Source organism: Pantherophis guttatus, chromosome 18, assembly GCF_059756535.1.
Source record: "Pantherophis guttatus breed Tessera chromosome 18, ASM5975653v1, whole genome shotgun sequence".
Lineage (NCBI taxonomy): Eukaryota > Metazoa > Chordata > Lepidosauria > Squamata > Colubridae > Pantherophis > Pantherophis guttatus.
In genome coordinates this window covers 5,570,704-5,595,944 of record NC_142080.1, presented here as the reverse complement: position 1 = coordinate 5,595,944, position 25,241 = coordinate 5,570,704, and the positions used below count along the sequence as shown (strand labels likewise).

General features: G+C 47.4%; 2 protein-coding genes across 3 annotated transcripts in view; one reads left to right on the top strand and one right to left on the bottom strand.

Moving 5' to 3' along the window:
- MACROD1 (mono-ADP ribosylhydrolase 1) overlaps positions 1 to 17,255 on the bottom strand; it is a 257,629-nt gene extending 240,374 nt beyond the window's left edge. For both annotated transcript variants that reach the window (XM_087880870.1, XM_087880871.1), the window contains exon 1: positions 17,147 to 17,255. In XM_087880870.1, the coding sequence (XP_087736996.1) occupies positions 17,147 to 17,255 (109 nt within the window). The remainder of the gene's footprint in view (positions 1 to 17,146) is intronic.
- On the top strand, positions 1,369 to 23,634 carry STIP1 (stress induced phosphoprotein 1). The gene is made up of 14 exons (XM_034429013.2): positions 1,369 to 1,554; positions 8,561 to 8,770; positions 9,536 to 9,677; positions 11,854 to 11,995; positions 13,425 to 13,593; positions 14,309 to 14,435; positions 15,946 to 16,048; positions 16,246 to 16,366; positions 17,219 to 17,315; positions 19,016 to 19,140; positions 20,096 to 20,132; positions 20,868 to 20,971; positions 21,848 to 22,020; positions 23,070 to 23,634. Exons 1-14 carry the CDS (start codon positions 1,546 to 1,548, stop codon positions 23,140 to 23,142), a joined length of 1,632 nt encoding a protein of 543 aa, XP_034284904.2. The 5' UTR covers positions 1,369 to 1,545; the 3' UTR covers positions 23,143 to 23,634.
- Positions 23,635 to 25,241: the final 1,607 nt, after the last annotated feature.

Here is a 25,241-nt window from a genome sequence, read left to right as displayed (position 1 = left end):
GATAGGGGAAATTTGTTTTTCTTTGGAATAAAAGAATAATAGAAAGATTAAAGGCTTATAGATGTTAGGCTTTTTTTATATATATTTAAATAATATAAAGAGAATTATTTAAATTCGATGAATGTGAAAAAGAACACTAATATTATGGTAAATTGGATCAATATGAATGATGTTCAGATCTAACCTGTTCACACATAATATGGATGTATACTTAAATATATATATATATATATATATATATATATATATATATATATATATATTTGTTTTCTTTCCTTTTCGTACGCTTTATGTGTATTTCTTTACACATTTCTTTATGTGTATTGTATGGCTAAAGAGAAATACACACACACACACACACACCCATATATATATATACATACATACATACATACATACATACACACACACACACATACATACACATAAAAGCCCAGTTATGAAATTAACACCCAGGCTTTAACTCTTCTCGCAATCAGCTTTTTCTGCGCATTTGACACCACGGTTATGAACTACCTTATATGGTTTTAAGTCTTCTTTCCCATTGTACAACCTGCTCTTTTAAAACGACCACCCTCAAAAGCATCTCAAAATAAAATGATGTGGAATCAGGTAGTTCCCTTTTCAAAAATCAAAAATTGCATTAAAAAAAAAATTGTTCTCAAAGCAGTAGAAGTCCAAAAGGGGTGGACTTCAGTTCCTATAATCCAAGAATGTAGGAGAATAGTTGGGGGGCATGGGAGTTGTGGTCCCACCCATTAGAGGAGAGTCGTTTTGGGATAAACCAGGAAAGGGGGCGGGGGCAAAAAAAATAAAAACACGGAGAAAAAAAAAATGTCAGGACTACAGTGGAATAAATCAAAACTTCCCAAACTAGAGGACAGGGGCAAAAAACAAAACAAAAAAAACTTCCGGCTTTCCCAATTAAAAAGGAAAAAGCGGAAATGACGTCACTCTCTAAAAAGCCATTTAAAGCGGCGAGACAGGCTAGAAATCCGGAAAGCCAATGAGAATCATCGAAGGGAAGGAGAAGTGGGGGGGGGGGAGGAAACAAAAAAAATAATAATCAAGGCATCTAGCTATTGGTCAGAAGCTCTGATGACGTTAGGAACCCCGTCCCAATAGAAACCCAGCGCGGACTTTTCCCCAAAACCCCGCCCCCTCCCTTTCTCCACAAGCCTGTCAAAAGGCGCGTAGCCAATGACTTTGAGGGCGGGCCGAGGCGGCGAACCAATCCGCGCGTCGCAGGAGGGGGTGGGTGGGACGGGGGGGGGACGGGAGAAAGGCTGGAGAGGGAAGGCCCGCCCCTCTTTTTTTTTTTTAAGTCTCCCACCAACCAGCCGGAGGGGGCGGGGCGGCGCGCGGGGAGCGGGAGCCAATCGGGCCTCGGGGGCGGGGCGGGAGCATTCTAGCAGGTTCCAGAAGGCGGGGTGGGGGGGAAAGGCGGGCGCAGGAAGGAGCCCGAGAGCCAGACGGGAAAAAGCCGAAGGAGAGGCGGAGAATCGGAGGCGGCGGCGGTGGCGGAACTGAGATTTCCCCGGCGCCATGGAGAAGGTGTGTGTGGGGGGGCGAGAGGGGGGGGCTCGTGTGGGGGGGGAGGGAGGGAGTGCTGTGACTCCTGCAAAGGATTCTGGGAAATGCACGTTGAAGGGGGGAGGGGGGGCTTGTCTCCGGGGTCGAAGGGGGGAGTGGGGGGGGCTCCATGGGGTGGAGGGAAAAAGGAGGGGAGTCCGAGGCTGAGTGTGTGTTGGGGGGGCAGCCTCGTGGGGAGGGAAGGAAGGAAGGAAGGAAGGAAGGGGGAGCTCGCAGTGCATCTTGGGAAGGGAGGGAGGGAGGGGGAGGGAACCGACAGCCCTTTCCCCACCCCCCACGTGCAGCTCTTGCAAGGGGTGGGTTCCCATCATCCACCCAGCCTGCATGGCCCACTGCCCTCCTGCAGAGTCATGGCCTTACCCATCATCCCCAGCATGCATGGCCCACCCACCTCCTTCAAAATAATACCCTTACCCATCATCCCCAGCATGCATGGCCCACTGCCCTCCTTCAAAGTCATGGCCTTACCCATCATCCCCAGCATGCATGACTCACCCACCTTCAAAATAATACCCTTACCCATCATCCCCAGCCTGCATGGCCCACCTGCTTCCTTCAGAGTAATGGCCTTACCCATCATCCCCAGCCTACATGACTCATCCACCTCCTTCAAAACAATACCCTTACCCATCATTCCCAGCCTACATGGCCTACCCACCTCCTTCAAAGCAATGGCCTTGCCCATCAGCCCCAGCCTGCATGGCCCACCTGCTTCCTTTGAAGTAATGGCCTTACCCATCAGCCCCAACCTGCATGGCCCACTGCCCTCCTTCAAAATAATGGCCTTACCCATCAGCCCCAGCCTACATGACTCGCCCACCTTCAAAATAATACCCTTACCCATCATCCCCAGCATGCATGGCCCACTGCCCTCCTTCAAAGTAATGGCCTTACCCATCATCCCCAGCCTGCATGGCCCACCCGGCTCCTTCAAAGTCATGCCCTTACCCATCTTCCCCAGCCTACATGACTCACTCTCCTCCTTCCGAGTAATGGCCTTACCCATCATCCCCAGTTCAGCTGGCTTCCCAGCTGTCCACACTAATGGTTGTTGAGAACTTACTAATAATAATTAACTGTTATTCATATTAACTATTAATTGTGTTAATACAGATAATCACTTTTGAATCTTAAGAGATTTTCGTGGCTTTATCTTGTCCGCTCTTAAGAGCTGGGCAACCATAATATTGGGGTGAGGTCCAAGGGGAGCTAGCCTCGGTCCCCCTCCCATGCTTTTGTAGACTGGGCTACAGCTCCCATCATCCCCAGCCGGGCTATTCTCAGACCGAAGGCAGCCCCAAGCCCCAGATAGCTGGCTGGAGAAACTGTCCTAGAACAGGTTGAGTTTTAAGAGTGTGTTTACAGGTGATTTGCCTTATTGATGGGGCCTTTGACCTATGGATGTTGTGGGTTCTGAATGAAGACAAATTTTGTGTGTGTGTGTGTGTGAATTGATTCTGCTTGGGGGGTGTTTACTGCGCTGACGGCATCTCAAAGTGGACAAATTGGCTCAGATTTATAGGGATCCTGCTCTCTAGTCTGGGATCCTGCCTTTCTTGCAGGCACTTTCCATTTTGTTTTTCCCCACGGGAATGGGATGCTTTTAAAGGACATTGATCCCATCCAAAGCCGTTTCCTGCCACAGTTCCCACCTTGGTCCGTTGTGGCTGGGTGGGCCTTAGCAGGCTCCGATCTGCAAAGGCGGCTTGTACGAGCGGGTGCCGTTTGGGCATGGAAGGTGCCTCGAATGTAAATGCTGCCTCTCCAGCAAAGCACTGGAAGCTTGGCGCAACCTCTCGGCTCTTTGAAGCTGTTTACGAAGAAGGAGAAGAAGAAGAAGAAGAGGAGGAGGAGGAGGAGGAGGAGGCCCAGCCCTAACTTTGCATGTCGCAGCACGATCGGCATCGATGGAAGGAAGACCTTGCGATCAAACCCTTCCCGAATCAGGGTGTCTTCTTCAGCTGTTTGGGATATGCATGCAGGTGTTGGGTTTGCACATCTGGCTAAGATGAGCTCAGTTTGGGTTTTACAGTGGCGTAAACGAGAGGTCCTTGGCTCTGTTTGAGCTTGGTGGTTTTCTTGCCGACGTTTTATAACCCAACTAGATAACACCATCAGTGCCTGAAGGTAATGGGGATTGTAAAGATGAGGAAAAGGACGAGTCTGGGGTCCTTGGTGCTCTCTGAGCTTGGTGGTTTTCTTATTTATTTATTGATTTATTGATTTATTGATTTATTGATTTTATTGATTGATTTATTGATTGGTTCAATTTATATGCCGCCCTTCTCTGGAGACTCAGGGCGGCTTACAATGCGTTAAGCAATAGCCTTCATACTTTTTGTATATACCTGCTTAGTGGGGCTTTCGGCCCACCCCCAAGCGGTGTCCTTTTTTTTATACAAAGTCATCTTATTGCCCCCCACAATCCGGGTCCTCATTTTACCTACCTCGGAAGGATGGAAGGCTGAGTCAACCTTGAGCCTGGTGAGATTCGAACTCGCAGTAACTGCAGGCAGCTAAGCGCTACTTAACAGCACTTTAGTCCGCTGCTCCGCCAAGGCTCCTTGCCTCCACCAAACCTCTTGCAGACGTTTCATGGCCCAGCTAGGTAACATCATCAGTGCTAGAAGGGAGTGGGGTTTGCTCTCATTTTATATTCTAGTGCCGTGATGGCGAACCTCTTGGGGGTTTGGGTACGCGCATATGCATTAGCACGCATGCTTTGGGCGCACGGCACTGAAAAGGTTAACCATCACTGTTCTAGTGGCTTGCCCTGCCAGAATTTGGGGGAGAGTGGTCTTAAAAGGTTCTTTGCTTGGGCTGCGTACGGTTGGCTCGTTCTGGGATCAAACAGCCCAACCAAGAAACCCTCTAAGGCCGCCCTCCCCCCCACCAACACCGACAGGGCAGCAAGCCACTAGACTATAAAATAAGAGCAAACCCCCTTCTACTAGCACTGATGATGTTACCTAGTTGGGTCACGAAATGTTTGCAAGACAAACAAGGACCCCTAATTTCAACCCTGAGCTACAAATATCCTCCTTTAAATGGCATCAAACTAAGGCCACGATCCTCTCGGCATCCTGGTTTCTGATGCACTAAGTGTCAGGTTTTGATGCTATCTCAAAATAAAGCCAGTTGTGGTTTATTCGGTAAATTATTATTAAACTATTATTAAACAGTGTATTATTACACTGGGCCTGGTGGCTCAGCAGACTAAAAAGCATTGTGGTTAACACCAGCTGTCTGCAATTACTGTAAGTTCGAATCTCGCCAGGCTCAAGGTCGACTCAGCCTTCCATCCTTTCTAAGGTAGGTTAAATGAGGACCCAGTTTGTGGGGGCAATAAGCTGACTTTGTATAAATATACAAAAGTATGAAGGCTATTGCTTAACGCACTGTAAGCCGCCCTGAGTCTCCGGAGAAGGGCGGCATATAAATCAAATAGATAAAAATAAAAAATAAAATGAAATAACCCGTGTGCGAACCAGGGTAATTGAAAACAGCGGGTTGCTCTCTCTCTGCTTGGCTAAACAGGTTTGGCCTTCTGCAAAACAGCGTCATCTTTTGGGGGTCAGGCTCGACTCGGAGCTGTGCCCCCTCCCCACTTCTGCCACTAATTAAAACTTTGCTGCCGGCCATCCTAATTGCACTGTTTCCTGGATTGTGAAAAATGGTGCCCGGGAGGTGAAGCAATTGGCGTTTTAAATCAAGGTGCTAAAAACGGGAGCGAGAGCTGATTTCCGAGCAGAAAAAGGCAAAAAAACCCAAAACCTGTAATGTAAGTCAGCCGGGGCGGATGGGTGTGATTATGTCAGGGTTTTTACAGCATAGCAACCTGGCTGGGATCCAACTACATGGCTTAAGCCTTCGGGCTTTTTTTTTTTGGTTTCCGCCTCCCTCCTTGCTCCATCCCAGGGTGATGGGTATCTTTGAAAAGCTTGTATTGTCGTGCCCTTTTTTAAAAAAAAAACTCGTTTTCCCACATTGCTAAACCGCGGAGGTAAGCGGCGCCCGGAATTCTTGCCTCCTCGGTGACATTTTGTCACAGCTCAAAAGGATGGTTATTCTTGGCCATCTGTAATTTCAGCTGCTGGTTCCCCAGCTGAACGGAGCTGTGACTCAGAGGAAGCTACCTCTGGTGCGTGCTGTTTCCTCTGGGGAGAACGTGAGAATGTGCGGGAGGGACCTTACCCTGGGACTTGCGTCACGGTTCAAGACCCACGGGAGCTGCCAATGCTCGCTTTCAGGGTCCGTGAACAGGTGACGGACAAACACTGATAGATGGATGCAGGTTGGCCCTTACCATCTTCCTAGAGCAGTGTTTCTCAACCTTGGTAGCTTGAAGATGGGTGGACTTCAACTCCCAGAATCCCCCAGCCAGCAGTGCTGGCTGGGGGTTTCTGGGAGTTGAAGTCCACCCATCTTCAAGCTACCAAGGTTGAGAAACACTGTCCTAGCGGGAAGAACGTGTGAATGTGACTGTTGCACATACCCCGAAAATAAGACCCTGTCTTATATTTTTGTTGTGCCCCGAAATAAGTGCTTGGCCTTATTTTCGGGGAGGTCTTACTATTTTGGGACGCGTGGAGCAAGATGGGGCTCCTCTTGCCATCTTACCTGATTTCCAGCTCTGCGTTTAAATATTTTCGGGGAGGGCTTCTTTTTTGGGGGGAGAGAGGGAGCCTTGGTGGCGCAGCGGACTAAAGTGCTGTTAACTAGCACCAGCTGCTTGCAATTACAAATCTCACCAGGCTCAAGGTTGACTCAGCCTTCCGTCCTTCCGAGGTAGGTAAAATGAGGACCCGGATTGTGGGGGGCAATAAGCTGACTTTGTATAAAAAAAGAACACCGCTTGGGGGGGCCCCGAAAGCCCTACTAAGCAGGTATATACAAAAGTATGAAGGCTATTGCTTAACGCATTGTAAGCCGCCTTGAGTCTCCGGAGAAGGGCGGCATATAAATCGAACCAATAAATAAATAAAATTTTAGCGCATGCGCTCAAAAGCCCGATTGGGCTTATTATCAGGGGATGTCTTATTTTGGGGGAAACAGGATAGATAACAGATACCCCGAATGTGATTTTCTTTCATTACCGGTAGTCCTCGGCTTACGACCACAATTGAGCCTCAATTTTCTGTTGTTAAGCGAGAGAGTGAATTTTGCCTCGTTTTACAACCTTTCTTGCCACAGTTCTTAAGGAAATCTTTGCCGTTGTTAAGATGGTTGCAAGGTTGTTAAGTGAATCTGGCTTTCCCCCCCATGGACTTCGCTGGTCGGAAGGTGGCAAGAGGGGATCGCGTGATCCCAGGAGGACTGCAACCGTCGTAAAATATGAACCAGTGGCCAAGCGTCTGAATTTGGATCACGTGATGTTGCAACGGTCGTAGGAGCGGTGCGGTGGCCTACAGGTGGAGCTCCCGCCTCACAATCAGGAGACTGAGTTCGATCCTAGGGGTAGAGGCAGGTATTTCTCTCTCTGCGCACAATGAGAATATATCGGCTGAACAAAGCTCTGCATTAGTGACAGGAAAGGCATCCGGCCAGTAAAACGCTCTGCTAGCTCCATTCCGTTACCCAGACTCCACCCTGCAAGGGATTATGGGGTCGTTAAACGAAGATGATGATGATGCAATGGTCATAAGTGTGGAAAATAATCATAAATCGCTTTTTCCAGTACCGTCGTAACTTCGGTCACTAAATGAACTGTTGTAAGTCGAGGACTACCTGTACCAAGATCCCGAGTGACTTCCCAGAATGAAGGACTCAGTGCCACTTGGCAACACCGGTTCTCCCAGTGGTTTACTCAAAGCAAGAGTTGAATTCCAGTGCCTAGCAGCCCATCCGGCAGAGCCAGCTGTAAAAGGAGGAATAATTTAACAACATCTGGAGGGCTAGAGTTTTTTCTTCTGTTTTTTTTTTTTTTTTTTAATTCCAGGAGCAAAGCTTAGCGACCACGTGATTCACTTAACAGCCGTGGCAAAAGAGGTGGCAAAATTGGGCACCGTCTCACTTAGCCACGGAAGTTCCGGTCCCAAATAGGGTTGCAGGTTGGGGACTATCTGTATTATTCTTAAGACTTTAGGGAAATTTTATTATCCAGGTTTTCAGGAGGCAACTGGACTTTCTTATTTTTGTTGTTGTTGTTTTTTCTTTGAAGACATTTCGCTTCTCCTCCAAGAAGCTTCTTCCGCTCTGATTGGATGGCGGAGAATGGAAGGGTTGATTTTCCTTGCAGTCATCTGGTCATTTGCATCCTTTTTAGAGGGTCGTTGAGGCCACTTGGAGGTTTATCTGTGTCCTCAGGGTCACCTGAGTAGTGCAAATAGTTCCTGTAGTCTGCAATTTTTTCCTCTGGAAATCCATTCCTGCTCCCACACCATTCAAAGGGTAAGGTAAAGGTAAAGGTTCCCCTCGCACATATGTGCTAGTTGTTCCCGACTCTAGGGGGCGGTGCTCATCTCCGTTTCAAAGCCGAAGAGCCAGTGCTGTCCGAAGACGTCTCCGTGGTCATGTGGCCGGCATGACTCAACGCCAAAGACGCACGGAAAACGCTGCTCCCTTCCCACCAAAGGTGGTCCCTATTTTTCTACTGGCATTTTTTTACCTGCTTTCGAACTTGCTAGATTGGCAGAAGCTGGGACAAGGAACGGGAGCTCACCCCGTTATACGCGGCGCTAGGGATTCGAACCGCCGAACTGCCATCCCTTTCGATTGACAAGCTCAGCGTCTGAGCCACCGAGCCACCGCGTTCAAAGGGTGTTCACCCCAAATTGTGTAGCTAAAAGTCTGTAGAGATTCTCAGTCATCCAGGCCATGGTTCTCACAAAGGTGCTTTTTCAGAAGGCAACTGGACTTTCTTGTTTTTTATTTTTTCCCAGGTTTAACGTCTCACTTCTCTCTCTCTCTCTCTCTCTCTATCTGTCTATCTATCTATCTATCTATCTATCTATCTATCTATCTCCAGGTGAACGAACTGAAGGAGAAAGGTAACAAGGCCCTCAGCTCCGGCAACACCGCCGAAGCCATCAAGCACTACTCCGAGGCCATCAAACTGGACTCTGCCAACCATGTGCTCTACAGCAACCGCTCTGCTGCCTACGCCAAAAAGGGGGAGTACCACAAGGCCCTCGAAGACGCTTGCAAGACCATAGAGCTGAAGCCCGAATGGGGCAAGGTGAGACGAGAGGGGTTGCCAGGTGCTTTTGAAACCTCTTCGCTTTGGTGCCATTGTAAAGGATGAGTCCAGGTAACTCCTGGACTTAACAGCAATCCTCAAAGTCACAACGGCCCTTGGGAAAAGTGACTTACGACCGTTTTTCACACTTACGACCATTGCCGCATCCCCTTGGTGACATAATCAAAATTCGGACGCTTGGCAACTGTCTCATATTAGAACAGCTGCAGAACTCAAAGACTTGGTTCCCTCCATGGGAAGACATTGTAAGGCCCTCATTCATGCTAAAGGTGACCCAACGAAGTATTAACCGACATGGGGATCATTTTGGCATAACTCATTTTTTCTATGGTGATCATTTTTGTATATCTCGTTTTTTCCACATGTTTCACTTTTTTTCTTTATACTGTAACAGCTATTCTAATAGCAAATCCTTCATAAAAGCTATTGCATTACATTCTTGATTAAATCATCTTTCCACTGATATATAATTTTATGGTACTACTCCCCCCCAAAAAAGTTTTGTTATTAGCTAGTTTTAGAAAATACACTTTTCCCGAAAGGTTTCCCCAATTTTGGCCGCTACTGTAAACCAGCATTTATTTCCAAAGGCCCCCTTGGGGTTAAAGAATGCTTAACACACAATTGCAGTTATGCACGACAGCTGTGGATTTGTTTAACGACCGGGTGTGTGTGTGGAGGGTGTCTGGTTTCTCTACGGACGAGCTTTCGTCTTTCTCTGATCTGTTCTCGTGCTCTTTGCAGGGTTACTCTCGAAAAGCAGCTGCCTTGGAATTCCTGAATCGTTTTGAGGAAGCGAAGAAGACGTACGCGGAAGGGCTGAAACACGAGCCGGGCAATGCCCAGTTGAAGGAAGGCCTGCAAAATATGGAGTCCAGGCTGGCAGGTGAGGGGAGGAGGAGGAGGAAGAGGAAGAGGGTGTCTCCCTGATTTGGCTAGTGTTAGATTTCTGTTGCAGCAATCCGGAATAGATAGGACCTGTCTCTTGAGCAGAAATGAATAGACTAACACTAGCAGTTAAGGAGAAAGAACAAACTGATTATTATATGATGTGGGAAGCATTTTACCAATGGTTAGAGAATAAGAAAGGAAATTGGAAATAAAGGAAGGAGACAAGAAGAAGAATAGAAAATACATTGAGGTAGAGATAAAAATAAAATTGATAACATGAGTATGAGGAGAATAACCATGTTTAATGTTGTTATTGTATTTTTATTAGAAGACATGAAGGAAATGAAGAGTTACACAAGGTGTAATCGTTCAATGTATATAATTTGTGGAAGGATGTCGCACAGAAATATTTGTACTCAGGCGACACACTGCTTAAGGAGAGATGAAACGTTTATATTTTTTAAAGTGGAAAATAAATAAAAAACATGAACGAAAAAAAGAAAAGCAGGCCAAACAGAGTGCTGTGCAACCTTTCCATGACGAAGGAGGGATACATATTATTGATCCCCAAAACTGGCTGGGGTCTACGTAAAGGACTGAATAAAAAACAAGATAATGTGGTAGATAGTCATGGGAGTGGTGCGGTGGCCTAGAGGCGGAGCCTCTCGCCTCACAATCCGGAGGCTGTGAGTTCGATCCTAGGTAGAGGCAGATATTTCTCCCTCTGGGCACACTGAGAATATATATCTGCTGAGCAAAACTCCGCCCTGGCGACAGGAAGGGCATCCGGCCAGTAAAACACTCAGCTCCGTTCAGTTGCCCTGACTCCACCCTGCAAAGGATTATGGGGTTGTTAAAACGATGATGATGTGGTAGATAGTCATGGAAAGATCCGGTACAGGGAGTGCTCGATTTACGATCCACATTTGAGCGCAACGTTTCCCTGAAGGTTAAGTGTTGAGTTTTGCCCCATTGTACAACCTTTCTTGCCAAACGTTGAGGGAATCACCGCCATCGTTTAAGTTAGTCACATGATTGTTAAGAGAACCTAGCTCCTTACCGACTTTTGCTTGTCAGAAAGTCCCAATATTGGGGTCGCGTGAATCCCAGGACACTGCAACTGCCGTTAAGTATTGCCGAGCCTCTGAATTTTGATCGCGTGACCGTAGGGATACTGCCATTCGGTTGTGGCCCGTCAGCGGCCTGTGCAGATTGTGGCTGATTCTGACAGCGAGGAGGCTGGTGTGTTGTGCCAGCAGCCTGTGCAGCTGGCATCCGAGTCAGACAGTGAGGAGGCTGGAGAAGATGTGGTGCCAGAGGCAGAGATTCAGCCAGGGCCTTCAGAACCTCCAGAAGCTCCTTTAAGTGAAGAGGACAAAGAGGAGGAGCCTCTTCTCGATACACGGGCGCGCAGAGCTGCCAAAAGACAGGAGTGGCTCCCCAGGAGGAGGTCTCCTCGAGAGTAAGGCTTGGAACTAATTGGCCATTCCCTTAGCCTATTTAAGGAGGAACGCCGACTGAAGCAATTTGTAGGGAACAACTTTAGTTCATTCTCCTTCGCGTCTGGATTCTCTGCAAATTGCTTCTGGGCTTTCTGCCAACCTTAGTAAGATTGTGATTACTTTATCTTTGGTTTCTTGTGGACTGTGAAGAAAGTTTATTAACAGCCTTTGTTTGGAAAAGACTTGAGTTATTTTAGTAAATATGCATTAACGACACACAAGGCATACAATACCCCTGTAGGTTTTTCCACGTCGTAGAGAAGAGAAATAGGAAGTACAAACGCAGCACAAAACGGAGGAGGCAAAACAGAGGAGGGAAAAGCTCCAAGCTGTCTCTTAGGGGTCCCAATACAACAAACACTTCGTTTCAGTTACCAAACGGCCCTCATTGGCGGACCCTGTTGCTACGCCCTATTCCAGCTCACGAATATACTGACGTAAACGAACCGTTGTAAGCCGAGGACATACCTGTCATATGGTTGCTAAGTGGCTTCCCCCGTTGACTTTGGGCCAAAGGGGATCCCACCACCCCAGGACACTGTAGCCGTCATAAATAGGGAGTCAGATGGGTGAGACGTTAAAGCTGAAAAGGGCTTTGGCACCCCCCCCTCCAAGGAAATCCCCCTAAAGACCCTGACTCCTTTCTCTTTTCTCCCCCCCCCCTTCCAGAACGGAATCTCATGAATCCTTTCAACATGCCCAACCTCTACCAGAAGCTGGAGAGTGACCCCCGCACCAGAAACCTCCTCAGCGATCCGAGTTACAGAGAGCTGATAGAGCAACTCCGCAACAAACCGTCGGAACTGGGAACGTGAGTGTCTTTGGTGGGTTTTTGCGGGGGGGGGGGGGGGGAGAAGGGGGCCTGATCCCTCCCAGCCAAGGTTGCACCTTCCTCGATCGGAACCGGAGGTCTCCTAGCTCAGGAATCCGTCTGCTACTGTTCAGGGTCTTCCTTTAGAGAAGGTCTCCTGGGACTTTTTATCTAGAGTTCCCTCCAGGAACTTCAGGATATTAACAGAATAACAGCTCTGTCGGAAGGGACCTCGGAGGTCTTCTAGTCCAACCCCCTGCTCGAGCAGGAAACGCTACCCCATTTCAGAGAAATGGGTTGTCCAAGCTCTTCTTGAAAACAGAGGGAGTGAGGGAAGGAAGGAAGGAAAGATAGATAAAATAACAATAAAAGTGTTGGAAGGGACTTGAAAATCTTCTAGTTCAACCCCCTGCTCGAGCAGGACACCCTATACCGGTGATGGCAAACCTTTTTTAACTCGGGTGCCGAAAGCGCCCATAATTTAATGCCCCCCCCCCCCCGTGCCCTGCCCCCCTGTGCATGTGCGCCCGACACCCCCCGCGCACCCCGTATTGAGCCTAGCAGGCCTCCCTGAAGCCTCCAGAGACAGCTCGTTTCCAGACTTCCAGTGGGCCCGTTTTTTTTGCCCTCCCCAGGCTCCAGAGGTTTTTCTGGAGCCTGGGGAGGGCAAAAACAGTCTCCCTCACCCCTCTGGAGGCGGGAAATGGCCCATTTCCTGACTTCCGGTGAGCCTGGTAGGCTCTTTTTTCACCCTCCCCAGGCTCCAGAAGCTTTCTTGGAGCCTGGGGAGGGCGAAAACTCCCTCTCCCAACCCCCTGGAGGCCAAAAATGCCCTCCCAGAGCTTCCGCGCGAGCCCTGTACTTACCTGGCATCCAAAACCTGGCCACATGGAGACTCCTGGGAGGGGTGGTGTGACGTGGGTAGGGCCGCTGAAAATCAGTTGTCTGGCGCGTGCGTGCATGCTGGAGCTGAGCTAAGGCAACAGTTCGTGTGCCTTCGGTTTGCCATCACAGCCCTATACTGGGCTGTCCAGCCTCTTCTTAAAAACTTCCAATAACGAAGCCCCGACAACTTCCGAAGGCAAGTCCTTCTATTGATCTAGCAGTCGTTGAATACTAACTCTAATTCGCCTTCATGCTTTCACGCAGCCCCTTGGACTGCGCCTCCCGCAAAGGCACAGCTTTGAGAATTATAGTTTCCTAATCCACACGGGTCGTAAAGGAGAAAGAGAGAGAGAGCAGCAAAATCTGATTGGCAAGACTATGCAGCCCCGTGGCCCAGTCTAAATAAAAGTGGTCCTTTTATTGGGTGCCTGTTCTTCAAACCATGTTAAAGCTTGGCTTCCTGCACTGGAGCAGCCTACCAAGGAGATGCTCTGAAGTGCTCAGGCTGGGCTTTTCCCCTGCTTGTCTCCCTGCTGTGTAACAGGAAACTGAAGGACCCCCGGGTCATGACGACGCTCGGGGTGCTGCTCGGAGTCGACTTAGCCAGCGCTGATGATGACGATGAAGCCATGTCTCCCCCGCCTCCTCCGCCCCCCAAGAAAGAGCCCAAGGCAGAACCCATGGAGGAAGACCTGCCTGAAAACAAGAAGCAGGTATCGGCCTCTGGCAAGACTGGCAGCATACGGAATGAAGGGAAAGGGGAAGAAAAGGAAGAAAATTAGAGAGGAAGGGAGATAGAGGAAAGGAAAAGAAAGGATAGAGGAAAGGAAAAGAAAGGAAGAAAATTAGAGAGGAAGGAAAGGAAAGGAATAAAATTAGAGACAAAGGGAGGGGAAGGAAAGGAAAGAAAAATTAGGAAAGGAAAGGAAGATAAAGGAAAGGAAGATAGAAGAAAGGAAAGGAAGAAAATTAGAGATGAGGGGAAGGAAAGGAAAGAAAAATTAGGAAAGGAAAGGAAGAAAATTAGAGATGAGGGGAAGGAAAGGAAAGAAAAAAATAGGAAAGGAAAGGAAGAAAATTAGAGACGGAGGGAAAGAAAAGGAAGAAAATTAGAGATGAAAGAAGGGCAAGGAAAGGAAGAAAATTAGAGAGGAAGGAAAGGAAGATGAAAGGAAGATAGAAGAAAGGAAAGGAAGAAAATTAGAGAGGAAGGAAGGAAGCAAAATGAAAATTAGAGAGGAAGGGAAGGAAAGAAGAAATGGAGGGAAGGAAGGAAGGCTTTTAGGTATCTCTAGTCTGATTCTCAGATAGTGGGTGGCCAGCAAGGAAAGCTGATAACTCCTCTCTAGGCCCAACAATTTGTGTAGAATTTTCTGCCAAACCAGTCTTAAAATCTCCTTAATCAAGCTGTATCTGCTGATTTTTCAGGCCCTGAAGGAGAAGGAATTGGGGAACGAGGCCTATAAGAAGAAAGATTTTGAAAAAGCTTTGGAACATTACAACAAAGCAAAAAATTTGGATCCAACCAACATGACTTATATTACTAATCAAGCAGGTGAGGTGGGCGGTAGAGGTGGGAACAAGCTCGCAGGTTTAAAAAGAGAGCAGCAAACTCCCCCTCCCTTCTAGCACTGATGATGTTCCCTAGTTGGGTCATGAAACGTCTGGAAGAAAACAAACCAATTCAGAGGACTCTATAGTTCCTTGGCTACGAATATTCTCTTCTATTGGTTTAAACAGGGACATAGTTTAAACATAGTTTTAACAGGGACGCGGTGACTCAGTGGCTACTGAGCTTGTCGATCGAAAGGTCGGCAGTTCAGCGGTTCGAATCCCTAGTGCCGCGTAACGGGGTGAGCTCCCGTGACTTGTCCCAGCTTCTGCCAACCGAGCAGTTCGAAAGCAGGTAAAAAAATGCAAGTAGAAAAACAGGGACCACCTTTGGTGGGAAGGGAACAGCGTTCCGTGCGCCTTTGGCGTTGAGTCATGCCGGCCACATGACCCACGGAGACGTCTTCGGACAGCGCTGGCTCTTCGGCTTTGGAACGGAGATGAGCACCGCCCCCTAGAGTCAGAAACAACTAGCACATAGGTGCGAGGGGAACTTTTACCTTTACCTTATAGGTTTAAAACAGCACAACGGGGTGAAGCTGGAGAATTCTGCCGAGTCCCTTGAGGGATAATCTTACACAATTAAATAGTAGCCGTCCCTGTTTCCATAACACACATTTTAAACTGTTGAAAACCTTGGAAATAGTAAATATGAACCCAGGAATTTATTAAAATAGAACAAACTGGCTTTATCTTGTTTCTAGGTAGGTCTGTTGTTTGCAGAATACTCTGGGGAAAACACTCACTGTGCGGCCAAATTTTAGGCATCAGGCAGGCCCGCCCGTGGGTGGACATGATGGAATGCAGGTAGTCCTCGACTCGCAACCACGATTGAATCCCAAATTTCTGCTGCTGAGCAAAATGTTCGAGAGTTTTGCCCCCGTTTTTAACGACGTTTGTTAAGTGAATTGCTGCCGTTGTTAAATTAGTCCACACAGTTGTTAAGCGAATCTGGCTCCCCCGTGGACTTTGCCCGTCAGAAGGTCGCCAGAGGGGGTGACGTGACCCCTCCCAGGACGTAAACGTGAATCAGTTGTCAAGCCTCCAAGATTTTGATCACGGCGAGGCTGCAGCAGCCGTACGTTTAAAAAAAACGGTCATAAGTCAATTTTTCTTCCGGTGTCATTCGTAACTTCGGTCACTAAACGAATAGCTGTAAGTCAAGGACTGCCTGTACCATCACAGACCAAGCCTTATTTTTTTTTCCCCCTCACCCAAAAGAAAGAATAAGCGTGCGAGGAGATGTTAAGTTTTGTTACTTAGGTTTTGTTACTATTGCGTGGCCGTTCAGGAGGATGGATTCCAAAGCCCATCCGCCTCCTCCAGCTAGCGGAGAGAAGACCAGACCAACTTCATCGGGTGGGGGAAGGCCCCCGTAGTTCTCCCAGTCTCGCACTTTTTGTGTTTGTGTCTCTTGTGTGTTCGTTTACATTCATTCTCCCTTTGGCTTTCAGCCGTGCATTTTGAAAAAGGGGAATACAACCAGTGCCGAGAACTGTGCGAACAAGCCATCGAGGTGGGGCGTGAGAACAGGGAAGATTATCGACAGATTGCCAAGTAGGTGGCCTACATTCCTGGGATGGTTTTCTCAATAGTAGCTATTGCTATTATTGCCCTGAGGATGGAATTGGTCCCTTCCAGGCCTGTCACTCAACAGGTGGGCCGAGCATTTTGGCTTGCCCGAGGACTTCTCCCATAGCTGGATGATGACTTGTTGTTGTTGTTGTTGTTGTTGTGATTGTCGTTGCGTCTAGAGCTTACGCCCGAATTGGGAACTCCTACTTCAAGGAAGAAAAGTACAAGGAAGCCATTCAGTTTTACAACAAGTCTCTAGCTGAACACCGGACTCCAGAGGTGCTGAAGAAGTGTCAGCAGGCAAGCAGTTCCGAGGGTCTTGTCTGTAGCTCTGGTGGCTTTGATAGGCATTTATTCCTGTTTCTACACTCTTCCAGCTCCTCTTTTTATTTAAATATATATCCCACCTTTATTATTTTTTATAAAGGCATCAAGCAGGCTTAATACCCCTTTCTCCTCCTCCTCCTCCTCCTCTTTTCTCCACAATAGCAACAAACCTGTGAAGTGGGTTCGGGCGGAGAGAGAGGAACTGGTCCAGAATGTGCCTAGGTTGGAACTAGAACTCACTGTCTCCCGGTGATTGGCCCCAAGTCACCCAGTCATCTTTCATGCCTAAGGCGGGACTAGAACTCACCATCTCCTGGTGATTGGCCCCAAGTCACCCAGTCATCTTTCATGCCAGAGGCGGGACTAGAACTCACTCTTTCCTGGTGATTGGCCCCAAATCACCCAGTCATCTTTCATCCTTAAGGCGGGACTAGAATTCACTGTCTCCCGGTGATTGGCTCTAAGTTACCTAGTCATCTTCCATGCCTAAGGCAGAACTAGAACTCACTCTTTTCCGGTGATTGGCCCCAAATCACCCAGTCATCTTCCATGCCTAAGGCAGGACTAGAACTCACCGTCTCCCAGTGATTGGCCCCAAATCACCCAGTCATCTTTCATGCCTAAAGCAGGACTAGAACTCACCGTCTCCTGGTCATTGGCCCTAAGCCACCCAGCCATGGCCTAGAACTCCCCATCTCCTGGCTCAAAGTCACCTAGCCATCTTTTCACGCCTAAGGCAAGACTAGAACTCACCGTCCAGTTGCTCCTTCGTACCGGACCTCATTCCTCGGTGGATAACGTTTACACTTCCTTCTCTTCCCCCAGGCTGAGAAAATCCTAAAAGAACAAGAACGGGAGGCATACATCAATCCTGAGCTGGCTTTGGAAGAGAAGAACAAAGGCAACGAATGTTTCCAGAAAGGTGATGAGGTTACACCTGGTTTAGTTGTTGCTTGCAGGATAAAAACCTTGCCGGACTTAAATCTATGTCTCTTCCCTCCCCGCCACCAACTGGAGGAAAAGCTCTCCCCACACGGGCCCCATTAATAGCCAGTGTTTCTCAACCACAGCAACCTCTAAGCCTATGTGGATTTCAACTCCCCATGCCCAGCCGGGGAATTCTGGGAGTTGAAGTCCACACTGCTTCAAAGTTGGTAAGTTTCAGAAAAACACCGCATTCGGCCACGGGCTTCCTTTGCCAGCGGCTTAAAACTTGCGGCTTCTGCAGAAGCAGGCAAAATTCGATTGGACTCTTCCCTCTATGACGCTGGAGGGAGATGCAGTTCCTAACAGTGGAATGATGGGATTCATTGCTGGAGAGAAAAAGCATTTGCTGATTTACACCCCGAATTCAGTTCATTTCTCCAATCTGCTTCCTTTAAGGAAGACGGCAGGCGCAGTAAGAAAGTCCCAACATTACTTCCCCACCGGTGGTGGTTTTTTAAAAAATTTTTGATTTATATGCCGCCCTTCTCCGGAGACTCAGGGCGGCTTACAATGCGTTAAGCAATAGTCTTCATACTTTTGTATATTTATACAAAGTCAGCTTATTTCCCCTACAATCTGGGTCCTCATTTCACCTACCTTAGAAAGGATGGAAGGCTGAGTCAACCTTGAGCCTGGCGAGATTCGAACTTGCAGTAATTGCAAGCAGTAGATGTTAATAACAGTGCTTTAATCCACTGTACTATCAGGCTCAAATTTCAAATTTTTCAAATTTTTTTACTACCGGTTCTATGGGTGTGGCTTGGTGGGCGTGGCAGGGGAAACTGAAAAATTCCCATTTCCTCCTGATTAGCTGGGACTCGGGAGGCAGAGACTAGATAGGGGCGGGGCCAGTCACAGGTGGTATTTACCGGTTCTCCGAACTACTCAAAATTTCCGCTACCGGTTCTCCAGAACTGGTCAGAACCTGCTGAAACCCACCTCTCTTCCCCACCCCCGGCAGTCATTATTCAGAGATAACAGTAATAGCCAAAATTGTGGAAACCTTTTGGGAAAAGTGTATTTTCTAAAACTAGCTAATAACCAAACTTTTTTTTGGGGGGGGGGGGGGAGTAGTAGCATAAAATTAATATATCAATAGAATAATAATTTAATCCAGAACGTAATGCAATAGCTTTTATGAAGGATTTGCTATTAGAATAGCAGTTACAGCATAAAGGAGAAAAGCGAAACACGTAGAAAAAACAAGATAGACAAAAATGGTCACCATGTCAGTTAATAGTTGGTTAACCTTTAGCATGAATGATGGCCTGATGACGTCTTCCTATGGAAGGAACCAAGTCTTTGAGTTCTGCAGTTGTTCTAATGTGAAACCAAGATGGAATGATGGCTTCTATTAACTGGGTTTTATTGCTGGATCGCTTCTGACTAACAAAGTTTCTTTAGTCGGCTCCATAGATTTTCAATTGGGTGAAGGTCTGGGCTATTCCCAGGCCATTCCAGCAGTGGAATAGGATTACCTTGAAACTCCAAAGAAAAAAAAAAAGTGGTGTTATTAGCCATCAAACCTCAAAAATACACCTTTCCCCAAAAGGCTTCCACAATATTGGCCACGACTGTATACTTCCTTGGAATCTGGAGGCTCCGTCCACCCAGTGACAATCTTTTCTCCCACAGGGGATTATCCACAAGCCATGAAGCACTATTCGGAAGCTATCAAACGCAACCCCAGCGATGCCAAACTCTACAGCAACAGAGCAGCCTGCTACACCAAACTCTTGGAGTTCCAGTTAGCGCTCAAGGTGAGCATCTCAGCCGTAGAGAAGCCGTGGCGACCTCTGGTTTCTTTTCTAATCTCTGCGTGCGGAAAGCCAACATGCCCAAAAGACTCAGGAGATAGAGCTACGAGAGACCTTGGAGGTCTTCTAGTCCAGCCCCCTACTCAAGCAGGAGAATTTATACTATGTCAGACAAGTGACTGTCCAATCTCCTCTTTAAAACGTACAGTGATGGAGCGCCCACAACTTCTGGTGGCGAGCTGTTCCACTGGTTAGTTGTCCTCAATGTTAGGAAGTTTCTCCTTCATTCCAGATTGCTTCTTTCTTTGATTAGTTTGCAACCATTGTTTCTTGTTCTGCCTTCTGAGGCTTTGTAGAATAATTTGACCCCTCCTCTTCTTTGTGGCAGCCTCTCAAATACTGGAATACTGCTATCCTGTCACCCCCTAATTCTTCTTTTCTTTAGATTACCCAGACCCAAATCCTGCAGTTATGTTTTATTCCCCAGGCCTTTGATCATCTTAGTTGCTCTTCTCTAATTTTTTCCCCCCCAAATGTCTCAACATCTTTTTTGTAATGTGGTGACCAAAATTGGTTGCAATAGTCCAGGTGTGGTCTTGTTGAAAAGATGTTAAAAGGCGTTTAAATGTTTAAAAGTCTCTTTTCTTTTTTCAAATCTGAAATGGAACGCTTGCCATGTCTTCCGTTTATAATCTGAAGGCCGTTTTCCGAGATTTTATATATATATATATATATATATATATATATATATATATATATATATATATATATATATATATATATATATATATATATATATATATATACACACACACATACATACATACATACCTTTATTAACATTTAAAATCCAAAAATACAAGTTAAAATACATCTATAACAAAAATACATCCGTAATAATTACACAATTCAATGTCATTCTGACCGTACTTAATTCTTCGCCTTCTTCGTTCTGCAGGACTGCGAGGAATGCATCCGTTTAGAACCCGCATTCAGTAAGTAGATGGATTTGAATCTCTGGACTCTCCAGGTATCTATGGGGCATGGCTAGGGAATTCTGGGAGTTGAAGTTCATCCCATCTCCAATTCAGCCAAGGTTGAGAAGCATTTGCTTCAGCAATTAAATTCTCATCGTGCCCAGAGAGAGAAATATCTGCCTCTACCTAGGATCAAACTCACAGCCTCCTGATTGTGAGGCGAGAGCTCCGCCTCTGGGCCACCGCACCACTTGATTAAATGCTCTAGATTCAACATCATCTTCTTTTAATGATCCCATAATCCCTTGCGGGGTGGAGTCCGGGCAACTGAATGGAGCTAGCAGAGCATTTGAATGGCCGGATGCCTTTCTTGTCGCCAGGGCGGAGTTTTGTTCAGCAGATAATATTCTCATTTTGCCCAGAGAGAGAAATATCTGCCTCTACCTAGGATCGAACTCACAGCCTCCTGATTGTGAGGCGAGAGTTCCACCTCTAGGCCACCGCACCGCTCTGCTAAGAAAGGCTCTCAAATGAAGTGGGGAGCCGGGGAAGCAAAATCTTTTGAGCTAGAAGCGGTGTTTCTCAAGCTTTGGCCCTTTTGACGATGGGTGGGATTTCAACTCCCAGAATTCCCCGGTCAGCCATGACAAGCAAAGCAAAGCCAGGCTAGAGAATTCTGGCAGTTGAAACTCAATCATTTGTCAAGCTATCCGGCCTTCAGAAGGTGACGGCTGCTCCTCTTCGCTTTTGCAGTCAAAGGCTACACGCGCAAAGCGGCGGCATTGGAAGCCATGAAAGATTACACCAAAGCGATGGACGTCTATCAGAAAGCGCTGGAGCTGGATTCGAACTGCAAGGTGAGGACTCGGCCAGACATACCCCTGACGGGAAGGGAAGGGCAGAGGACGCGGGGCAAGGGGTGGCCTGGTTATCCTCTGTTAGTCCCAAAGGATAAGCCTTTGCAGACCGTCCTCGACTTACGACAGTTCATTTAGTGACCATTCGGCACTGAAAAAAGTGACTTAGGACTGGTTTCACTCTTAGCAGTAGCACTTAGATTTATATACCGCTTTACGGTGCTTTTACAGCCCTCTGAGCGGTTTACAGAATCAGCCTCTTGTCCCCCCAACAATCTGGGTCCTCATTTTACTGACCTCGGAAGGGTGGAAGGCTGAATCAAGGTTAAGCCAAATCAGGATCGAACTGCTGGCAATGGGCAGCCTGAAATACTGCATTCTAACAGGGAAGGAAGAAGGAAGGAAGGAAAGAAAAGAAGGAAGGAACCAAGAAGGAAGGAAGGAAGGGCAATAGCAATAGCACTTAGATTTATATACAGCTTCACAGTGTTTTACAGCCCTCTCTAAGGGGTTTACAGAGTCAGCCTCTTGCCCCCAAAAATCTGGGTCCTCATTTTACCCACCTCGGAAGGACAGAAGGCCGAGTCAACCTTGAGCCTGGTGAGATTTGAACTGGCAAATTGCAGGCAGCCGGCAGGCAGCAGAAGTAGCCTGCAGTACCGCACTCTAACCACTGCCCCACCACGGCTCAATTTAGAACCGTTGCAGCGGTCCCCATGATCAAAATTGGGATGCTTGGCAACTGACTCGTATTGCCCCAACAAGCTGAAACTGCGGGAAGAAATGAGAACGAAAGGTCATAATTGGGGAATGTTGTGTGCTTGCACAACGATCGTCCTCTTAAAAAAATTTTTCTCCCGGGTGCAATTCTTACAGGAAGCTGCCGAAGGTTACCAGCGCTGCCTGATGTCCCAGTACAATCGCAACGACAACCCCGAGGACGTGAAGCGCCGGGCAATGGCCGATCCCGAGGTGCAGCAGATCATGAGCGATCCAGCCATGCGGCTGATCCTGGAACAGATGCAGAAAGATCCACAGGCACTAAGCGAGTGAGTCAGGGCTGGGGAAATCCGTAAGACGATCCTGAGCCTTGGTCTTCACCAAGTTGCTTGCTAAGGAATGTAGCTAGAGCAGGGCTGAGTACTTCATTTTTCCTTGGTCCCTATTGTAGAGGGCCGAGCCAATAGGGCTGGGAAGGTGCGTATACATATTTTTTTTTAGTCGTTTAATGACCCCGTAATCCCTGGCGGGGATGGAGTCTGAATGGAGCTGAGTGTTTACTGGCCGGATGCCCTTCCTGTCACCAGAGCGGAGTTTTGTTCAGCACATATATTCCTGCTCAGTAGGCATGGCTGGAGTGGGAGGGTTTTCATGTGACTGATGGAAGTGAGTGACATCGAGTTGGCCACACCCACCCAGGTTTTGTGGCTCCCGGTGTTTTCTGTGGGAAATGGGTCCAAATAGCTCTTTAAATATTTAAGGTTGCAGACCCCTACACTAGACCGTAGAATTCAATATAGTTACTGCCCTGGGATAGAAGTTGTTTTTCAGCCTATTTGTCCTTGTTTTTATTGCCCTGTACCGTCTGCCAGATGGTAATAGTTCAAAAAAAAAAAGGGTGCCCAGGATGAGATGGATCTTTAAGGATGTTTTGAACTTTCTTAAGGCAGCAGGAGCTATCAAGCTCTTCCAAAGAGGGGAGGGGGCAACCCATGATCCTCTGGGCAATGACGTTGACCCTCTGGAGCGCTGTCCTAGCTGCCACTGTGCAATTGGCAAACCACAAACAGGTGCAATAAGTTAAAATAGTCCCTATGGTGCTGCGGTAGAAGGTCACCAGCAGTTTCTCATTCACTTGTTGTTTTGTGAGAAGTCTCAGGTCGTATAATCTCTGCTGGGCTCTTTTGACCAGGGCTGCAATGTTAGCGTCCCAGGCAAGCTCCTCTTTTTATGATAACACCCAGAAACTAGATTAGGCTTTCGGGTTTTTGAAGCCCTTCCAGATTTGCTAAATGTTGGCAAAGAACAGTGGGGGGGAAAAATATCTTCACGGATCTTCCTAACCGCGTTCCCTCCCTCTCTCTCCTTTTCCCTGCAGACACTTGAAAAACCCCGTCATTGCTCAGAAGATCCAGAAGCTGATGGATGTTGGCCTGATCGCCATCCGGTGATAATACTGACCATCCTCCGCAACTTTTCCCCCGGTTGAAAACAAAAGAAAAATAGGCAGCCTTGATGGACTTTCTCCATGAAATCGATCCACTCTCGGGGCCATCTCTCTCTCTCAGCAAAAGGCAGAGACTCACACCTTTGAGACACGTGTCCCGCCTCTTGCCCACATGCGTGCTCGTAAACCAACCATCCACCCTATTTCGGCACCGAAAAAATATCGGCCTTTTCGTCCATCGTCCCGGCCTGTTGCTCTGTCTCTCGGTTATAGCCCCCTTGTTGTGAGCTGCCATTTTCTCTCTCCTTTTTTATTTTGGGGGGGGTTCCCCTCTTCCACCCCACCCTTGCAGTTTTCAATTCTCTCGGCCAGCAACTGTGGCCCCGACGAGCCTCGTCACTTTTTTTTTTTTTTCCTGGTTTTTCGTTCGGCTGTGAGGCTGTGGTTAACTTTGGTCTCCTTTGCACATCCAATTAAAAAAAAAGGAGCAAAATTAGATCTTTTCCGAGTCGCCTCTTTTCAGCAAAACTTTCCTCCCCTTCAATTCAGCAGATGAATCAAACCACGCTAACGGGAGATCAGGCCGGTTTGTTACAGGTAGTCCTCGACTTACGACCGCAGCCGAGCCCAACATTTCCGTCGCTAAGCGAGGCAGTTGAGTTCGGTCCCCATTTTACGGCCTTCCCTGCCACCATCGTTCAATGAACCCCTGCAGTTAATCACACCGGTTGTTAAAGGAATCCAGCTTCCCCATCGAGTTTGCTTGGCGCAGAAGGTCGCAAAATGTGATCCCCGGGACGCTACCACCATCATAAATATGAGTTGGTAAGCGTCTAAATTTTGATCATGTGATGCTGCAGCGGTCGTAAGTTTGAAAAACGGTCGCAAGTCACTCTTTTTCCCCATACCGTTGTAGCTTTGAACAGTTACTGAATAAGTTGTTGGAAGTTGAGGACTACCTGAATAGCATCTTGAGAAAGGAAAAGTTTTGTGTATGGTCTAAATGATCAAAATCCTATTGAAAGACCAGCTGTTTGTTTCCAACTGTTGCTCATCTGATATTCTGCACCAAAAGTTTGCATTCTGCAATCGGCCCTTTTTATAGGGCCGATTTAATTTGTTGATTTTGGGTTTGGTTTTTTTTTTAAATATTTTTTCCCCTCTTTTTTTGCTCATCTGCTCTCTGTGACAATAATTCCGTGCAGTTATTCTGAAGTACCGTATTTTTCAGATTATAAGACGCACCTAAATTTAGAAGAGGAAAACAACAACAAAAAGTTTTCGACCTCCTTTTTTTAGGGGCTTTTTTAGGCCCATTTTCAAGGCTTTTTTCAGCCTGTTTTGGAGGTTTTTTTCGGCCTGTTTCTTCTGAAAAAAAGGGCCAAAAATGGGCCCAAAAAGCCAAAAAAAAAAAAAAAAGGCCGAAAAAAGCCTCAAAAACAGACCAAAAACCTTGAAAATGGGCCGAAAAAAGCCTCGAAAACAGTCCAAAAAAACCTGGAAAAAAGCCCGAAAACAGGCCGAAAAAAGTTGAAAAAAGGCCTGAAAACAGGGCATGCGGAGGCCCAAAAAATGGCTGGCAGGTAGGTGGGACTTCGGCAATATTCAGTCTATAAGACGCACAGACTTTTTCACCCCCTTTTGGGAGACAAAAAAGTGTGTCTTATAGTCTGAAAAATACGGTATTTCTGTCCTCCTTGACCCCTGGAAGATTTTAATCATCTTTAAAAGTGCCTAAGGCTTCGTCAGAGGGTGATTTTTTAAAAAAGAGTTTTTGGGGCAGAGGAGTTGTGCAATCTGGAAAACGTTGCGTCAGCTTTCCGGATTGGCGCAATCTTGACACTCGCAAAAGGAAGGTCTTCCATTTCTGTGGAATTGCAGCCGGCGACATCTGTGTGGCAAGATGTCACATTTTATATTCCTCTGTAACGGCTGAGTTTCTTGCCATTTTAATATAGGCCAGTGCTGGCTAACCTCTTCGGTGTGCCAAAAGCGCGACTTCAGGAAGGCCCGTTTTTCGCCCTCCCCAGGCACCAGAGGCTTTTCTCCAGCCTCTGGAGGGCAAAAATGGCCTCCCTGGCCTCCGGAGGCCCTCCGGAGGCT

Bases quoted from the DNA above. Each gene is read 5' to 3' on its own strand.
- STIP1 (XM_034429013.2), top strand. The intron at 9,678-11,853 runs GTGAGGGGAGGA...CCCCCCTTCCAG, and splicing joins TATGGAGTCCAGGCTGGCAG to AACGGAATCTCATGAATCCT. The intron at 13,594-14,308 runs GTATCGGCCTCT...CTGATTTTTCAG, and splicing joins TGCCTGAAAACAAGAAGCAG to GCCCTGAAGGAGAAGGAATT.